Source organism: Pollachius pollachius (genome assembly GCF_949987615.1).
Source record: "Pollachius pollachius genome assembly, chromosome: 7".
In the NCBI taxonomy this organism is placed as follows: domain Eukaryota; kingdom Metazoa; phylum Chordata; class Actinopteri; order Gadiformes; family Gadidae; genus Pollachius; species Pollachius pollachius.
Window position 1 is genome coordinate 3,220,347 of NC_136940.1, and position 18,083 is coordinate 3,238,429.

The 18,083-nt window shown below is 41.8% G+C and overlaps 1 protein-coding gene across 1 annotated transcript in view; it reads left to right on the forward strand.

The window, feature by feature from the left end:
• Positions 1–15,724, forward strand: part of LOC307077825 (uncharacterized protein) — a 68,056-nt gene extending 52,332 nt beyond the window's left edge. Inside the window, exons 14-29 of the mRNA XM_079739300.1 lie at positions 330–872; positions 4,156–4,163; positions 5,041–5,132; positions 5,245–5,361; positions 5,437–5,553; positions 5,629–5,751; positions 5,983–6,052; positions 8,189–8,417; positions 9,283–11,068; positions 11,567–11,740; positions 11,961–12,134; positions 12,355–12,528; positions 12,745–12,918; positions 13,125–13,298; positions 13,471–13,517; positions 14,253–15,724. Of these exons, the coding sequence (XP_079595426.1) occupies positions 330–872; positions 4,156–4,163; positions 5,041–5,132; positions 5,245–5,361; positions 5,437–5,553; positions 5,629–5,751; positions 5,983–6,052; positions 8,189–8,417; positions 9,283–11,068; positions 11,567–11,740; positions 11,961–12,134; positions 12,355–12,528; positions 12,745–12,918; positions 13,125–13,298; positions 13,471–13,517; positions 14,253–14,806 (4,556 nt within the window). The 3' untranslated portion in view covers positions 14,807–15,724. The remainder of the gene's footprint in view (positions 1–329; positions 873–4,155; positions 4,164–5,040; positions 5,133–5,244; positions 5,362–5,436; positions 5,554–5,628; positions 5,752–5,982; positions 6,053–8,188; positions 8,418–9,282; positions 11,069–11,566; positions 11,741–11,960; positions 12,135–12,354; positions 12,529–12,744; positions 12,919–13,124; positions 13,299–13,470; positions 13,518–14,252) is intronic.
• Positions 15,725–18,083: the final 2,359 nt, after the last annotated feature.

The window sequence follows — 18,083 nt, forward strand, 5'->3', positions numbered from 1 at the left end:
TTTGTGTATGTAGTCTAGATATTGCGGGAGGAGATGCACTTTATACATTTCTATAGGTTTCAATGTTTGACTGGGATAGCCACTCACACACTCATGGGATTTGCAATGAACTTTGACTTTAATTATCTTAAAGTCATTGCACACAAGTCCACTATCGTACCAATCATACGATATTATTTGTTTTTCTATGTTAATGCTTATTGAGTAGATTGGACAGGAATAAGAAGAAGAATGCAAGACAACAGAACTAGTGATGATGATGATGATGATGATGATGATGATGATAAAGATTGGTTCTGCAACTTAATCATGTCTTTTTCTCCTGTCAGATGCCTGTGAACTCATGCTGGACCCAAACACGGCTCAAAGACAACTCTCTCTGTCTGAGGAGAACAGAAAGGTGACAGAGGTTAGCGAGAACCAGTCATATCCTGATCACCCAGAGAGATTTGAGCACTGGCCCCAGGTGTTGTGTAGAGAAGATCTGACTGGCCGCTGTTACTGGGAGGTAGAGTGGAAAGTAGATGTTACTATAGGAGTGACATACAGAGGAATCACAAGGAGAGGAGCAGGTAGTGACAGAAGGCTTGGAGCGAACAACAAGTCCTGGTGTCTTCATTGTCATGAGGGTGGTTACTCTGCCCTGTACAACGGTAAAAAAACAGTCACGTGTCTCCCCCACGCTGGCTCTACCAGAGTAGGAGTGTATCTGGACCAGCCTGCTGGCACTCTGTCCTTCTACAGAGTGTCCCCAGGTGGAGGAGGGTCCTCAGACACACTGACACATATCCACACCTTCAAGTCCACCTTCACCCAGGAGGAACTCCTCCCTGGGTTTGGGTTATTGAGTCATGGTGCCTCTGTGACTCTGGGTCGGTTGTAGCAACACAGACACACATGCATATATAAACACACACACGCACATTTATGAATACACACGCATATATGAATACACACAAGACACAAACACACACACACACACACACACACACACGCATTTATGAATACACACGCATATATGAATACACACAAGACACACACACACACACACACATGCATATATATAAACACACACACACACACACACACACATGCATTCATGAATAAACACAATACACACACAAACACCCACATTTATTAATCCACACATACACACACACACATGCATATATGATTACACAAAAACTCACATGCACACACGTTTGCATGTATGAATACACACATTCCACACACACATATGCATCTATGAATAAACACACTACAAACACACTTTCGCATTCGCACACAAATAAACACATGCATGTACATTTAAGTTGATTTAAGTACATGGACTCAACTATACTGCTTTTTTGTGCCTCTGAAAAATGTTGGCGTGATAAACTATGAAAGGAAGAAACTTTTATAATGTTCCATAGGGCTCAGCAGGGTTTACAAAGACTATATTTCTAATGTAAAATGTATTTTAAATATTGATTGATTGTAAATCTAGACTTGTTTATTCTACAATATTTTGTATATTTTCAGACATTATCAGTTTCAAACTAAAGGGCTCTGATATCAGTTTATATTTTGATAAGCCTAACATGGAACCTGATTTAAAGCAGATTTAATATTATATTCATGAAAGCAGTCTGAGAAAAGCTATTGATCATGATTGACTTTAAACAGTATTGATACATGTTCCATACTCGTTAAAGATATTTACACACCTGTTTATGATTAGTATTGTCTGCTGCTTCTATTGTTTGAGTCCTAGTGTTTTTTGTTGTACTGGTTAATAAAGCATAATATTAATAAACAACTCAGTGGATCAACTTAATGTTGTCGTGTGTTCAGCAGAGGATCCGTTTACACTTTAAGGTCGGGGGTTCACTAAATAAAAATCCAAAACAGAGGCTTCGTCTACACAAACATTAATAACCAGGATACCAGCCAGTGCATTTCCATATCAGAGTCATACGCCCGAAGAGTGACGGAATATGGAGAGAATTCCAGAAGCGATCCGGCAGGAAACAGACCCCAGCTACTGGCGTCGCTCCAGAGATGATCCTTGCAGGCTGGTTGATATACCACCTCCCCCGTGGCGTCTAACAGGACCCTGAGCGTCCATGTTGAAACAAACAGAGGTCTGTGTTTGAGGCGGTGGTGCCGAGCTGCAGAAGAAGGAACCTCTCCTTCTCTGGGTGCGCGTGCGAGAGGGCCCATGCAGGACACCGTACCACAGAATCAGATCAGGAACTTCTACATTAAGACAGATCAGTCACACAACGAGTTCACCTTTTGTGTATTGTTATCATAGGGCAAGGCTTGACAGTAAAGAAGGATTCATTATTAGAATATTTAAATCCCTGCATGCAGTTTCGGCTGCGGCCACTAGAGGGCGCAGTGAGCCTCTGAAACATCACAAAGTGCGCCTATGGAGTTCAGCAGATGATTCTACTTCCTGTTTCTTCAGTTGAAATCCTCCAAGCTCAGCCGATGTTTCTCCAGAGCCCAATATATGCACCTGCTTGCACATGGAAGTCTTTCTTTACTACACAATAGACTATGGGCCTACTTATATCTCTTACTCACAGGCTCTATATCAACTACAGCCTGTGATAGGAACCATAAATACACTTTATTACTACCTCATTTCAGAGGGTCTCCTGATGAGAAGTAACAAATAAAAAGTTTATGATTACTTCCCTCCTCGCTGTCTCCACAAACTACTGGATACTGAATGACTTCACGTTACAATGTTGGTACACTGTACTGATTTAGTGAGACTAAAGGTGTGTGTTGCTGAATACCAGCCTGTAGAGGGTGTAGCAAGATGGAGGAACACAAGAATCCAACTCAACCAGATTAATCACTAAAGAGAAAATAGCCCTGCTATCATAGAAACAACCATTATTAATGATAACACTACATACTGTATACTATGCTGTTCAAGGTCTGTTTTCTCCTCAACACCTTGTAAAGCCTTTAAAGCTGTCACATCAGCAGCTGCAGTCATGTAGAAATGTTCAATTTCTACATGAATGTTCAAATGTTCCAAAGGATCCACTTTGATGGCATAACAATCCAGTCTGTATTTCATTAAGTTTCTGCTTCTGAATACTGAATGACACCACGTTAGAATGTTTGTACACTGTGCTGATTCTAATGAGACTTAAGGTATTCTGAATGCCTGCCTGTAAAGGGTGTGTCAAGATGGAGAATTAAAAGCACACAAAGAATCCAAGCCAACAAGAACACTCATACAGTAAATATGCTGTTCAAACTCAATTACTTAATAACAATCAATGATGACAGTTCACACACTCTGCTGTGTGTCACTATTTATCTGATGATATATTTACTGTTTGGTTTCATGGCTAACATTCTTTATATTTACTCATAAATTGTAAACATTTTGGGACCCCAGTATGGAAAACTAACAGTTCAAAAAAGGAGCAAACAGTCAAATGGTTCCACTGTTTAATACCCTTGGATATTTAACATGACCTCATGCGGCCCAAACACATGGACAGTATTTTGAAAGTACTCAGAAGTGAGAACAGAGAACATGGTATTTAATGCCTGAATGCATTTTGCAATGAATTTAAATTCAATTTTAATTATATTCAATTTTATTTGTATAGCCCTTAATCAGCATTACATTCTCAAAGGGCTTTACAGGCCAAATATTTATGACATTTGTGTCGTTTTGGCAAAGGTTTAGCTTTTGCTCCAATTTGTGTGTAGAATTCAGCGAAAATTAGCAAAAGTCTTCGGAGCTCTCTGTCCATCGTTCATATTTTAATGAAGTGATTATTCGTCATCAGTGAGTGAGGTCATGGAACAGCAGCATATAGGAGGCTAGTCTGAGAGGAGTATGAACTGGGAGGGGAACTGGTCCAACTGGTTGGTTCACAGCATAATTTCCTTGTTATGAGTTTTGTGTGGCTCACTTCATTACAGCAGGAAGAAGACTAAGGTACTGTACTCAACTCTGATCCCTGATATATCATACGTATGCAGAACTTAAAAGCTTATAAGTAGGTTGATGTTTAGGAGCCCAGCAGCACAATCTTTACTCTCAGAGCCTTTAGAACCGTGTTAATGTTTGTCTCCGTTCCTAACACTTAATTTGTGTTTTCCTTTTGTGCTTTTGTGTTATGTTTTCTTTAGATTATTTGGTACTTTATTCTCACTGTATTAATATATTCTAAATTATTCGGTTCTCAGTCCAAGTTCAGTGTTTCCAGGTTCTTGCTGTAAAAGAGACGTTGATCTCAGAGAGGGAACCTGTTTGAATAAAGGAATACGGGTCAGAACATCAATACCTGTCCCCATGTTGAGGGCGTTTCGGTCCAGGAACCAAACAGAACCCACATTTGGTTTTAATGGAGAACGATTTAAATTTAAACATTCACTGTAACGAGTAGTTTGAACTGTCTCATGGACTGTTTGTGTCTGTGTTGTAATGAGGTCAGTTTGGTTGTGTTGTGAACTTTTAATGTGGAGTTTCAGTACAAACTGTAGTGAGGACAGTTTGGTTGCGCTGTGGGCTTTTATTGTGGAGTTTCAGTATGAACTATAATGAGGTCAGTTTGGTTGTGTTGTGGACTTTTATTTGGGAGCTTAATTGGTAATATTAGTTTCTTATTGAAGGTTATATAACGGTTTAGAACACTGATCTGTAGACTATTGATGCTTCATTGATTATGATCTACTGGAAGAGAGTTCAGCGCGTCAGAAGGGAAATAAGGAATCATCCTAATATTGATATGTATGAGATCCATACATAGATAGTTATAGTGTGTATGTATGATATCTAGACATAGATAGGGAATGAGTGTGTGTACGATCTAGACATAGATAGTGTTAGAGTGTATAGATTTAGACATAGAAAGGGATAGAGTGTGTGTGTGTGTGTGTGTGTGTGTGTGTGTGTGATCTAGACATAGAGTGTGAAAATTAGACAGGAGGAGGATAGGAAGTTGTCAATTTCACGCTCGCTTGTCAAACAGAATCCACAGAAACAATCTGTAGTTGTGTTTGTGTCCAGGTCTCCAGACTACTATGGATGAGGAGAGAGAGGAGGGGGGTCCTACCTCTAAAACCACTCTGTGTGGGGAACATGGCCGCCAGAGCAAAGCCAAGAGGTAAGAAGAGGATCTCTCACTGTCTGTGACTGTTGTCCATCTCAGAGCTCAGCAGTGATATATCATGACTCCATCATTATTCTGAGTAAAAGCTGTGTGTGTCGTGTTGAAGCCCAGAGCAGCAGGAGAGAGCAGACTCGCGTGGACCCAGCTGTGTCTCCATGATGAGTGACCGCTCTATGGACAAACCTGTTCATTTTAAAGATGGAAATCAGTCTATTGAGAAGAGGTGAGGATTTAGCAGAGATTATAAAAAATACAGCATCTATCAAACATCCATAAATCCTTGTTCTTGTTTTTCTAGAAGATTCGAGCAGGAGAGAGCAGACTCCCCTGGACCCAGCTATGTCTCCATGAAGAGTGACCGGTCTATGGACAAACCTGTTCGTTTCAAAGATGGAAATCAATCTGTTGAGGAGAGGTGAGGATTTAGCAGAGATAATTAAAAATACAGCATCTATCAAACATCCATAAATCCTGGTTCTTGTTGTTCTAGAAATGTCCTGCAGGCGAAGAAAGACTCACCTGGACCCAGCCGTGTCTCGATGAAGAGTGACCGGTCTATGGATGGACCTCGTACATATGGATTTAAAGATGGATGCCCCTCCAGAGAGGAGATGTAGTAGTTTCAAACAGACGATGACTTGATGATCTGATTTAATGTATACAAGTCAGGAAAGATTTATCCAAAGTCTGTGTGTGTGTGTGTGTGTGTGTCTGTTTGTTTGTGTGTGTGTGTGTGTGTGTGTGTGTGTGTGTGTGTGTGTGTGTGTGTGTGTGTGTGTGGGGGTGTGTGTGTGTGTGTGTGTGTGTGTGTGTGTGTGCGTGTGTGTGTATGTTCTCTCCACAGACAAAACCAGGAGAGGTCTAAGGTTACCAGTGCTCAGTCAGTACTGCAGAATCAAACAGAGCTGATCAAGGTGTGTAAAGTCCAACAAGAAATTTCCATTAGCTCTACACAGACCCAGCGCCAGAGCAAATCTCTGCAGGGGGCACGTCGATTTTGTGGGAGGGCCCACATAAATATTATGACAGACAGGTGCACAAAAAACTCAATTGCAACAGTCCACAGCAGCGCAAAATCATCAGCATGGCCAACAGCATTGCCTTAAGACGCACGCAGCTCGCAAATAGTACACATTAATGGTCCCATGGCATGCCACCAGGTGTGGTGTGATTAGCCGCTACAAGCAGATTTGGAAATCTGCCCCTTATGACATCACAGGTGGGCGTGTCCACCTAGATGTGTGACGGATTTCCAAAACGGCTTGTACCGGCTTATCACACTACATCTGGTGGCATGCCATGGGACCTTTAACACACACAAACAGCCAAATACAAAATACATTTGCGTTGTGTGCACGGCGGCACACTAAATACACACACAGCATGACGCCAACAGCAATATGCCGCGCCACGCAGTCGAGCAAATAAACATAAACATACAAAACATTCGTAACATTGCATCACGGCACAAATACCAGTAAAAATCAGCATCACCAAAAAAACAAACAAACATCACAACAGCAGCTTTGCTAAGGCCTCAACGTTGCACTTGTCCAACCAAGCTGACAACAGCAAAATCACACTATACACAACAACCCCATTGTCTGCAACACTGACTGAACAGCGTGAGATTTAACCATTCTGAAAATATTTTATTCCCGGATCGATGCTAGTAAAGCTGGAGACGCCTTTTCCCTGTGGAAATTAACCTTCTCAGCAAACTGTCCTTCCACTGCTCCCTGCATTTTTTAGTCAACTCCTTTTCAAAACTGAGCCGAATGAGGTGGGCTTTGCGTGGATGCCGCATACACATGCGAAAACTCATTTTCGCATTTGGCAGGGGAAAAAGTTAAAGCAGACTTAAATGCCACCGTGACACTGGGCATTGCTTCCAGGATCGTGTGGAAAGTGTTGAAAAGTGTTTTCACAGTCCAATTAGCATCCTCTGCGCGCGTGGAGCCTTCCATTTGGGTGGGAAGGTACTGTCGGGCTACCACAAACTCAAACAAGTTTTGTGCTGGTCAAATCCAAGAGGGGCCTCACTTTTTCTGTGCTCCAAAAAAGTTTCACTCTCTGGGTCATGTGAAGCCAGTGATTCCATAAGCGCGCTATAGCGCTCTCCAAAAGGTCGTGCCATCTCTCAGCACACTGCATCAATGCATCCATAATACAGTCTGAGTCTCTGTCGTTTTGCTGTGCTGTCCTGGTCAATTCGTGCACCCAGAGACTGCTCAACAACGAAATCTTGTAGACGTTTGTTGGTTTCTGTGTGTCTCCTCTTGCTTTGAGGGTTAGATGTATCCTCTGGCTCTGCACACTGATCCCATAAAGCACTGAAATCCGTTTCGGTGCGGAGGCCCTCAATACACTTTGTGGCAGCGTTCACCAGTTGGACAGCTGTGTGGAGATCCATATCTTTTGATTGGAGCTATTTGTTGGTTCAAACAGGGTCAGAATCTTGCTCATCAGAAGCGCAATAAATCTGAACCTGGGTTCTGAAATTGCACGCAGCAGTCCCAGCGCTTCCACTCTCACATCGGCTGGGAACAAGTGTGTGTAGAGTTCTGTCAGCAGCTGGGAAATGTTTTCATGTGCTTTGCTTATCACCTGCACTGTGGCCAAATGACCCGTCCTGCGTTGGTCAAGCAACGTTCCTGTGTGATGCATTCTGAATAGTGATAGGTTTACATGTATGTCAATCACGTAGTCTCTATTTTGTACACATTTTTTATTTAGTTTAACAATTAATTTTTGAGATTTGACATAGTATCTGACATCATATATATCTTAGCATAAAAAAATAAATAAAAAAAGTAAAATACATTTTATTTTTACAAGGGGAAAGACATCAAATGGGCGGGCCCGGCCCGGTCTGGCCTGTCCTTGGCGCCGGGCCTGGCTCTACAGGAACATTAGAAAGCATCTCTTGTGGTGCTAATAGTCTCCAGGCTTCCCTCTTTAGACCAGCAGGACGTGAATCCAAGACAGATGCTTCTGATGTCCTCACTTAGTTCAGAGTAAAGTTCTCCTTGATGTTTGTTCTGTTCCAGAGGGCTGAGGAGAAAGCACACGCTTTTCTAGACAAGGAGATGAAGAAGCTCTGGAGGGATCTCTACCCAGATTACCCACAATGCTCAGAGAGTCATAGGGATGAGGAGGAGGAGGTGGATGGTAAGAAGGAGGAGCAGAGGAGGCGCGCCATAGAGGGAGTGGCCGACATCACAAAGCTCTGCCTGATGGAGATGAACCAGGAGGAACTGGCCGACACACTGTGGAGCAGTAAGAGATTGTTATTTTGAAGACAGAGGGGACAATTATTTTAAAGGGCAGAAGATAATCTTATCTTAAAAACAGAGTAGAATTACTAATTTTGAAGAGCAGTACGAGACTCTTATTTGTTCTGGTCAGACTAAATTACATATTGTGATATTTTTATATTTTTCTTCTTTCTATCTTTCCTCTTTGGGGTTATATGGTTTGATCCAGATATGTAGGATTGTTGTGGGGGTATTAGGCTAAATTGTTTGATCCACACATGAAGGGTTATTGTGGGGTATCAGGTCAAATGGTTTGGTCCAGATATGTAGGGTTATTGTTGGGGTATCAGATTAAATGGTATGGTCCAGATATGCAGAGTTACCTTTAAGGTATCAGGTTAAATGGTTTGATCCAGATATGTAGGTTTATTGTTGGGGTATCAGGTTAAATGGTTTGATCATGATACATAGCGTTATTGTTGGTCTATCGGGTTAAGTGGTTTGATCCAGATATGTAGGGTTATTTTGTGGGTCTATCTGGTTAAATAAAATTAAACAATATACTGTAGATCAACAGCAGAATAACTCAGTGGAAAAGATTAAACACTATCTTGTTATATCAGCATATATATATAACATCAGTCACTTTCCACTGATTGACCAACATTATTGCTATAATTTGACCAATCATAGTGCTGTTGAAATAACGAAATAGTCCTGAAAATGTTTAACCTTTAACATGCAGTCCTTGTCACGACCAACTTCTCCGACCACAAGTAATGAAGCCACTAAATATCATGAAGTTGATCATTTAACAGGAAATATTGACTTAGTTCCACTTATATCATCATCCACTAACTGTTGTCTTGTGTTCTTTTTTCATTTAGGCTATAATGCTGTTCAGTGCCAAAATAAATTCAAGTCTCATCTGAAAGAGAAGTTCAGGTGCATGTTTGAGGGAATCGCTAAAGCAGGACAGCCAACACCTCTGAATGACTTCTACAGAGAGCTCTTCATCACAGAGAGAAGCAGTGGAGAGGTCAACAAGGAACATGAGGTCAGACTGATTGAAACAGCCTCCAGGAAACCAGCCAAGGAGGAAACACCAATCAGATGTGAAGACATCTTTAAACCCTTACCTGGACAAGATCAACCAATCAGAACAATAATGACAACTGGAGTTGCCGGCATTGGTAAAACTGTCTTAACACACAAATTCACTCTAGACTGGGCTGAAGGCAAAACCAACCACGACATACACTTCACATTTCTCCTCACTTTCAGAGAGCTGAATTTAATGAAAGATAAAGAGTTTAGCTTAGTGGAACTTCTGAACCACTTCTTTATTGAGACCAAAGAAGCAGGAATCTGCAGATTCGACCGGCTCCAAGTTGTCTTCATCTTGGATGGCCTGGATGAGTGTCAACATCCTCTGGACTTCCAGAACAACCCGATCTGGACTGATGTCACAGAGCCGACCTCGGTGGACGTGCTGCTGACAAACCTAATCAGGGGCGACCTGCTTCCCTCCGCTCGCATCTGGATAACCACACGCCCTGCGGCAGCCAATCAGATACCTGCTGAGTGTGTTGGCATGGGGACAGAGGTCAGAGGGTTCAATGACCTACAAAAGGAGGAGTACTTCAGGAAGAGATTCAGAGAGGAGAAGCTGGCCAGCACAATCATCTCCCACGTCAAGAAATCACAAAGCCTCCACATCATGTGTCACATCCCAGTCTTCTGTTGGATCACAGCTACAGTTCTGGAGGACATCTTTAAAACATCCAAGAGAAGAGAAGAGGTGCCCAAGACCCATACTCAGATGTACAGCCACCTCCTGAGGGTTCAGTCCATACAGGGAGACATGAAGTATCATGGGGGAGCAAAACCAGATCAACACTGGAGTTTAGAGAGCAGGAAGATCATTGTTTCTCTGGGGAAACTTGCTTTTAACCAGCTGGAGAAAGGCAACCTGATCTTCTACGAGGCAGACTTGGAGGAATGTGGCATCGATATCAGAGCAGCCTCAGTGTACTCAGGAGTGTTCACCCAGATCTTTAAAGAGGAGTGTGGGCTGTACCAGGACAAGGTGTTCTGCTTTGTCCATCTGAGCCTCCAGGAGTTTCTGGCTGCCCTTTATGTCTTGAAGTCCTTCATCAAAACTGGGGTCAATCTGCTCTCAGAAGAACAACCAACATCCGGGGAAGATAAACTCCTTCTCCTCTACAAGAGTGCTGTGGACAAGGCCTTACAGAGTGAGAACGGACACCTGGACTTGTTCCTCCGCTTCCTCCTGGGCCTCTCTCTGGAGACCAATCAGAATCTCCTACGAGGTATACTGGGACAGACAGGAAGTAGCTCACAGACCAATCAGAATACAGTGTCTTACATCAAGAAGAGGATAAATGGAGATCTTTCTCCAGAGAGAAGTATCAATCTGATCCACTGTCTGAATGAGCTCAACGACCATTCTCTAGTTGAGGAGATCCAACAGCTCTTGACATCAGGAAGTCTCTCTAGAGAATTTCTCTCTCCTGCTCAGTGGTCAGCTCTGGTCTTCATCTTACTGTCATCAGAAGAGGAGCTGGAGGTGTTTGAGCTGAAGAAATACTGTGCTTCTGAGGAGGGTCTTCTGAGGTTGCTGCCAGTGGTTAAAGCCTCCAAAATATCTCTGTAGGTTCACTATTAACAAGTATTACAATACACACAACAAAAAATACATAATACTGGAATATAAATGTTATGATAATATACAAAACATCTCTGTAGGTTCACTACCGACAAGTATTACCATACACACAACATAATTTACATAATATAGGATATATAAGTTATGACAATATTCAAAACATCTCTGTAGTTCTACTGTAATTGTACAATAACATGTAAAATACATGCAAGAAAATACAAATAATGCTACAATAGAAAGTAATATCACCATTCAAAACCATTTTCAAACACTACAAAGCATATTTTCAATATTCTACATTTTGCACCAAATATTTAATTGACATTTACGGATATAATATATTGACTAGTATAGTAGTTAAATCAATAAAACGCCTCTTAAAGATTTGCATTGATTTCAACACAATTCCTTCATTATGTTAAAAGTAAAAGAGGAAAGTTATTTTAATCACAGTTCCTAACATGTTCTGTTTATTTGTGAAGGCTGAATGGCTGTCATCTGTCAGAGAGATGCTGTGAAGCTCTGGCCTCATTTCTCAGCTCCAACTCCTCTAGTCTGAGAGAGCTGGACCTGAGTACCAATGATCTGCAAGATTCAGGAGTGAAGCTGCTCTCTGCTGGCCTGGGGAGTCCACACTGTAGATTGGAAACTCTCAGGTCAGTTTTACTCAATGATCCAAGAACTACACAGAAGGTATTTGACTGATTCACATCAAGAAAAGTAATAATTCACACCTGTGTGTACGTGTGTGTTTGTGTGTGTGTGTGTGTGTGTGTGATTTGCATTGATTTCAACACAATTCCTTCATTATGTTAAAAGTAAAAGAGGAAAGTTATTTTAATCACAGTTCCTAACATGTTCTGTTTATTTGTGAAGGCTGAATGGCTGTCATCTGTCAGAGAGATGCTGTGAAGCTCTGGCCTCATTTCTCAGCTCCAACTCCTCTAGTCTGAGAGAGCTGGACCTGAGTACCAATGATCTGCAAGATTCAGGAGTGAAGCTGCTCTCTGCTGGACTGGGGAGTCCACACTGTAGATTGGAAACTCTCAGGTCAGTTTTACTCAATGATCCAAGAACTACACAGAAGGTATTTGACTGATTCACATCCAGAAAAGTAATAATTCACACCTGTGTGTACGTGTGTGTTTGTGTGTGTGTGTGTGTGTGTGTGATTTGCATTGATTTCAACACAATTCCTTCATTATGTTAAAAGTAAAAGAGGAAAGTTATTTTAATCACAGTTCCTAACATGTTCTGTTTATTTGTGAAGGCTGAATGGCTGTCATCTGTCAGAGAGATGCTGTGAAGCTCTGGCCTCATTTCTCAGCTCCAACTCCTCTAGTCTGAGAGAGCTGGACCTGAGTACCAATGATCTGCAAGATTCAGGAGTGAAGCTGCTCTCTGCTGGACTGGGGAGTCCACACTGTAGATTGGAAACTCTCAGGTCAGTTTTACTCAATGATCCAAGAACTACACAGAAGGTATTTGACTGATTCACATCCAGAAAAGTAATAATTCACACCTGTGTGTACGTGTGTGTTTGTGTGTGTGTGTGTGTGTGATTTGCATTGATTTCAACACAATTCCTTCATTATGTTAAAAGTAAAAGAGGAAAGTTATTTTAATCACAGTTCCTAACATGTTCTGTTTATTTGTGAAGGCTGAATGGCTGTCATCTGTCAGAGAGATGCTGTGAAGCTCTGGCCTCATTTCTCAGCTCCAACTCCTCTAGTCTGAGAGAGCTGGACCTGAGTACCAATGATCTGCAAGATTCAGGAGTGAAGCTGCTCTCTGCTGGACTGGGGAGTCCACACTGTAGATTGGAAACTCTCAGGTCAGTTTTACTCAATGATCCAAGAACTACACAGAAGGTATTTGACTGATTCACATCCAGAAAAGTAATAATTCACACCTGTGTGTACGTGTGTGTTTGTGTGTGTGTGTGTGTGTGCGTGTGTGTGTGTGTGTGTGTGTGTGTGTGTGTGTGTGTGTGTGTGTGTGTGTGTGTGTGTGTGTGTGTGTGTGTGTGTGTGTGTGTAGCTTGTCTGGCTGCCTGGTCACACAGGAAGGCTGTGCTTCTCTGGCCTCAGCCCTGAGCTCCAACCCCTCCCATCTGAGAGAGCTGGACCTGAGCTACAATCACCCAGGAGACTCTGGATATATGATGCTCTCTGCTGGACTGGAGGATCCACGCTGGAGACTGGACACTCTCAGGTATGGAGAGGACAGCTCACCACTCAGGGACAATGTCTATTACAAGGATTAAACCAGCTGCTAGATGAAGTGGTGTAAACGCAGCTGTAACTCATGTTATTGAGAAAGTGATGAGAGCAGATGATTAAGGTGAATGTTTCAACATGCTGCTCTCACTTTGTTCCCCCCCCAGTGTGGAGCACGGTGGAGTGTGGAGACTGAAACCAGCTTTAAAGAAGTGTAAGTGTCTGTTTAGTTTAATTCATCACAACATACACTTACTATAGAGATGGAAAGTCCATCCACACAGCAGGAGGTGACGTCTATTCACTCAAATGTGTACTTGTGTGTATGTTTCCGTCTTTATGTATGTCTATTATGTTTGTGTAGGTATGTAGTAGGTGTATGTATGTTTCCATTACATAATGTCTATGTATACTATGTATGAACCAGTGTTACGGTACCAACAGTTAATTTCCAGCTTATATGTGAGCTCAGCTGGTTCAGTCTGTTGTTTACACAGGTAGATTACAATGTATGTGTATTCGAACTGTTCAAAGTCTAATATCATGAAAAGTATGTAGACTATGTATATATATATTTATAGCTCAGATATTCCATGGGAGCAATTAAGTCATCACGCTGAACATTTGATGTATAATTTGTGTATGTAGTCTAGATATTGCGGGAGGAGATGCACTTTATACATTTCTATAGGTTTCAATGTTTGACTGGGATAGCCACTCACACACTCATGGGATTTGCAATGAACTTTGACTTTAATTATCTTAAAGTCATTGCACACAAGTCCACTATCGTACCAATCATACGATATTATTTGTTTTTCTATGTTAATGCTTATTGAGTAGATTGGACAGGAATAAGAAGAAGAATGCAAGACAACAGAACTAGTGATGATGATGATGATGATAAAGATTGGTTCTGCAACTTAATCATGTCTTTTTCTCCTGTCAGATGCCTGTGAACTCACGCTGGACCCAAACACGGCTCAAAGACAACTCTCTCTGTCTGAGGAGAACAGAAAGGTGACAGAGGTTAGCGAGAACCAGTCATATCCTGATCACCCAGAGAGATTTGAGCACTGGCCCCATGTGTTGTGTAGAGAAGATCTGACTGGCCGCTGTTACTGGGAGGTAGAGTGGAAAGTAGATGTTACTATAGGAGTGACATACAGAGGAATCACAAGGAGAGGAGCAGGTAGTGACAGCAGGCTTGGAGCGAACAACAAGTCCTGGTGTCTTCATTGTTATGAGGGTGGTTACTCTGCCCTGTACAACGGTAGAAGAACGGTCACGTGTCTCCCCCACGCTGGCTCTACAAGAATAGGAGTGTATCTGGACCAGCCTGCTGGCACTCTGTCCTTCTACAGAGTGTCCCCAGGTGGAGGAGGGTCCTCAGACACACTGACACATATCCACACCTTCAAGTCCACCTTCACCCAGGAGGAACTCCTCCCTGGGTTTGGGTTATTGAGTCGTGGTGCCTCTGTGACTCTGGGTCGGTTGTAGCAACACAGACACACATGCATATATAAACACACACACGCACATTTATGAATACACACGCATATATGAATACACACAAGACACACACACACACACACACGCATTTATGAATACACACGCATATATGAATACACACAAGACACACACACACACACACACATGCATATACATAAACACACACACACACACACACACACACACACACACACACACACATGCATTTATGAATAAACACAATACACACACAAACACCGACATTTATTAATCCACACATACACACACACACATGCATATATGATTACACAAAAACTCACATGCACACACGTTTGCATGTATGAATACACACAATCCACACACACATATGCATCTATGAATAAACACACTACAAACACACTTTCGCATACAAATAAACACATGCATATACATTTAAGTTGATTTAAGTACATGGACTCAACTATACTGCTTTTTTGTGCCTCTGAAAAATGTTGGCGTGATAAACTATGAAAGGAAGAATCTTTTATAATGTTCCATAGGGCTAAGCAGGGTTTACAAAGACTATATTTCTAATGTAAAATGTATTTTAAATATTGATTGATTGTAAATCTAGACTTGTTTATTCTACAATATTTTGTATATTTTCAGACATCAGTTTCAAACTAAAGGGCTCTGATATCAGTTTATATTTTGATAAGCCTAACATGGAACCTGATTTAAAGCAGATTTAATATTATATTCACAATGAAAGCAGTCTGAGAAAAGCTATTGATCATAATTGACTTTAAACAGAGTATTGATACATGTTCCATACTCGTTAAAGATATTTGCACACCTGTTTTTGATTAGTATTGTCTGCTGCTTCTATTGTTTGAGTTCTAGTGTTTTTTGTTGTACTGGTTAATAAAGCATAATATTAATAAACAACTCAGTGGATCAACTTAATGTTGTCGTGTTCTGCAGAGGATCAGTTTACACTTTAAGGTCGGGGGTTCACTAAATAAAAATCCAAAACAGAGGCTTCATCTACACAAACATTAATAACCAGGATACCAGCCAGTGCATTTCCATATCAGACTCATACGCCCGAAGAGTGACGGAATATGGAGAGAATTCCAGAAGCGATCCGACAGGAAACAGACCCCAGCTACTGGCGTCGCTCCAGAGATGATCCTTGCAGGCTGGTTGATATACCACCTCCCCCGTGGCGTCTAACAGGACCCTGAGCGTCCATGTTGAAACAAACAGAGGTCTGTGTTTGAGGCGGTGGTGCCGAGCTGCAGAAGAAGGAACCTCTCCTTCTCTGGGTGCGCGTGCGAGAGGGCCCATGCAGGACACCGTACCACAGAATCAGATCAGGAACTTTTACATTAAGACAGATCAGTCACACAACGAGTTGACCTTTTGTGTATTGTTATCATAGGGCAAGGCATGACATTAAAGAAGGATTCATTATTAGAATATTTAAATCCCTGCATGCAGTTTCGGCTGCGGCCACTAGAGGGTGCAGTGAGCCTCTGAAACATCACAAAGTGCGCCTATGGAGTTCAGCAGATGATTCTACTTCCTGTTTCTTCAGTTGAAATCCTCCAAGCTCAGCCGATGTTTCTCCAGAGCCCAATATATGCACCTGCTTACACATGGAAGTCTTTCTTTACTACACAATAGACTATGGGCCTACTTATATCTCTTACTCACAGGCTCTATATACACTCTAAAGGTAAAGTGAGACACTGTCTCACTTCACCCCACAACATTTGTCTCACTTTCCCCCACCACCACCATTTTAGAAAAAATGACCTCTGTTAGTAAATCAGGCTAATCTTCAGCTAGCATCATCACATGGTTTTATATGTTGGTAGTTCATCAACATGTATGATATAAGTTTTTCTACCTGAATCAATTTGCTTTGGCACAACAGTTGATTAAGTTGACAGCAAGAAAATTTACTTTAACATGCAAAAAATATATTTTTGTGAAAAAAACATGCTTACCACAGCACCAGGATGTTCTCTCCTTAATGGCCAAGGGGAAATGGGAGGGGCTTGAAAACATAATGGTCACATGACCACAAATGTGTCCCGTTGCCTAGATACAGGGGGTGTCTCACATTACCCAATGTCTCACATTACCCCGTTCTCCCCTATCCTGTAAAACTTATGCGTTTTGTTAGTCTTATTAAAACGGTTTGTGCAACCAACCGCACAACAAGACATGATTGCGGCTCTAGTCGCTCTGGTCTCTTTCTGCATGACATGCGCGTAGATCGGGGAGTGACGTAGACTGACGATCCCTCAGAGTCCTCGGTTGCTAAGCGACGTCAACGTCTTTGGCGGACTATTTCTCTGCTGATCAACACTACGAATGCTGGTAACAAATAAATTGTAAAAAGACACACCGTGTAAATGTATTTGGACATATGCAAAAGACGTGTCTAGTTCACAGTCATGCAGGCTGTGTTCAGTAAAATAAATAGCGATGTTTTAATAATTTTGATTGATTTCATACAAATCAACAAACCTCTCCCTGTGTCGTTGTGTGTGCGTGTATCCGAGGTGCGTGCGTGCGTGGGGGGTTCTTGATTGACCGATTTTCGAATATTATTCGAATACTTCGCAGCGAATATTGAATAGTATTTTTGCCAGAAATGCACATCCCTAGTACTTACCATTTTACATGAATGGCATGCCAGTGGAAAAACGGTAGCTCTCATCCTAAGACATATCCCGCTTTGAACGGTGAACTCTTTTCACATAGTAGTTATAAAAAGCTATTAAAACTACAAAATGACTCCATTAATGCAGGCTATGTGAAATATGCATGGACCTATTAAAGAAAATGCGGCGACGTTGGCTCAGCCTGGCTCCGCCTCTTCCGCTACGTAGCTAAGATGGCTGCCGTAGAGTACGAAAAATGTAGATCAATCCACACTTCACGGTTTGACCGTTTGAGTACACCATCCGGGTCCTCTCAGTACACTTCTTTTGGCCCTGGTCTTAATTGGAACGCCCTACGTACTCAAACTAAGTATAATGAGTGTGGATAGTATGCATATTGGAACACAGCAATAGACTATGGCTCTAAATCTCTGTTATTGATTAGTCAGACCTGTTTAGGTGGCTAGGCTAACTACCGTCACCGGAGCAAGTCCGGCTGTTTTCAAAAGCATCTGTCATTTCAAAAGCAACAACAAACAGGTCGCACATATCCTAACAACAGAACGGACCAGAGAAACGTATAAATCCCTTTATTTACAGCGTTATGTTGTGATATAGTGCCAATAAAG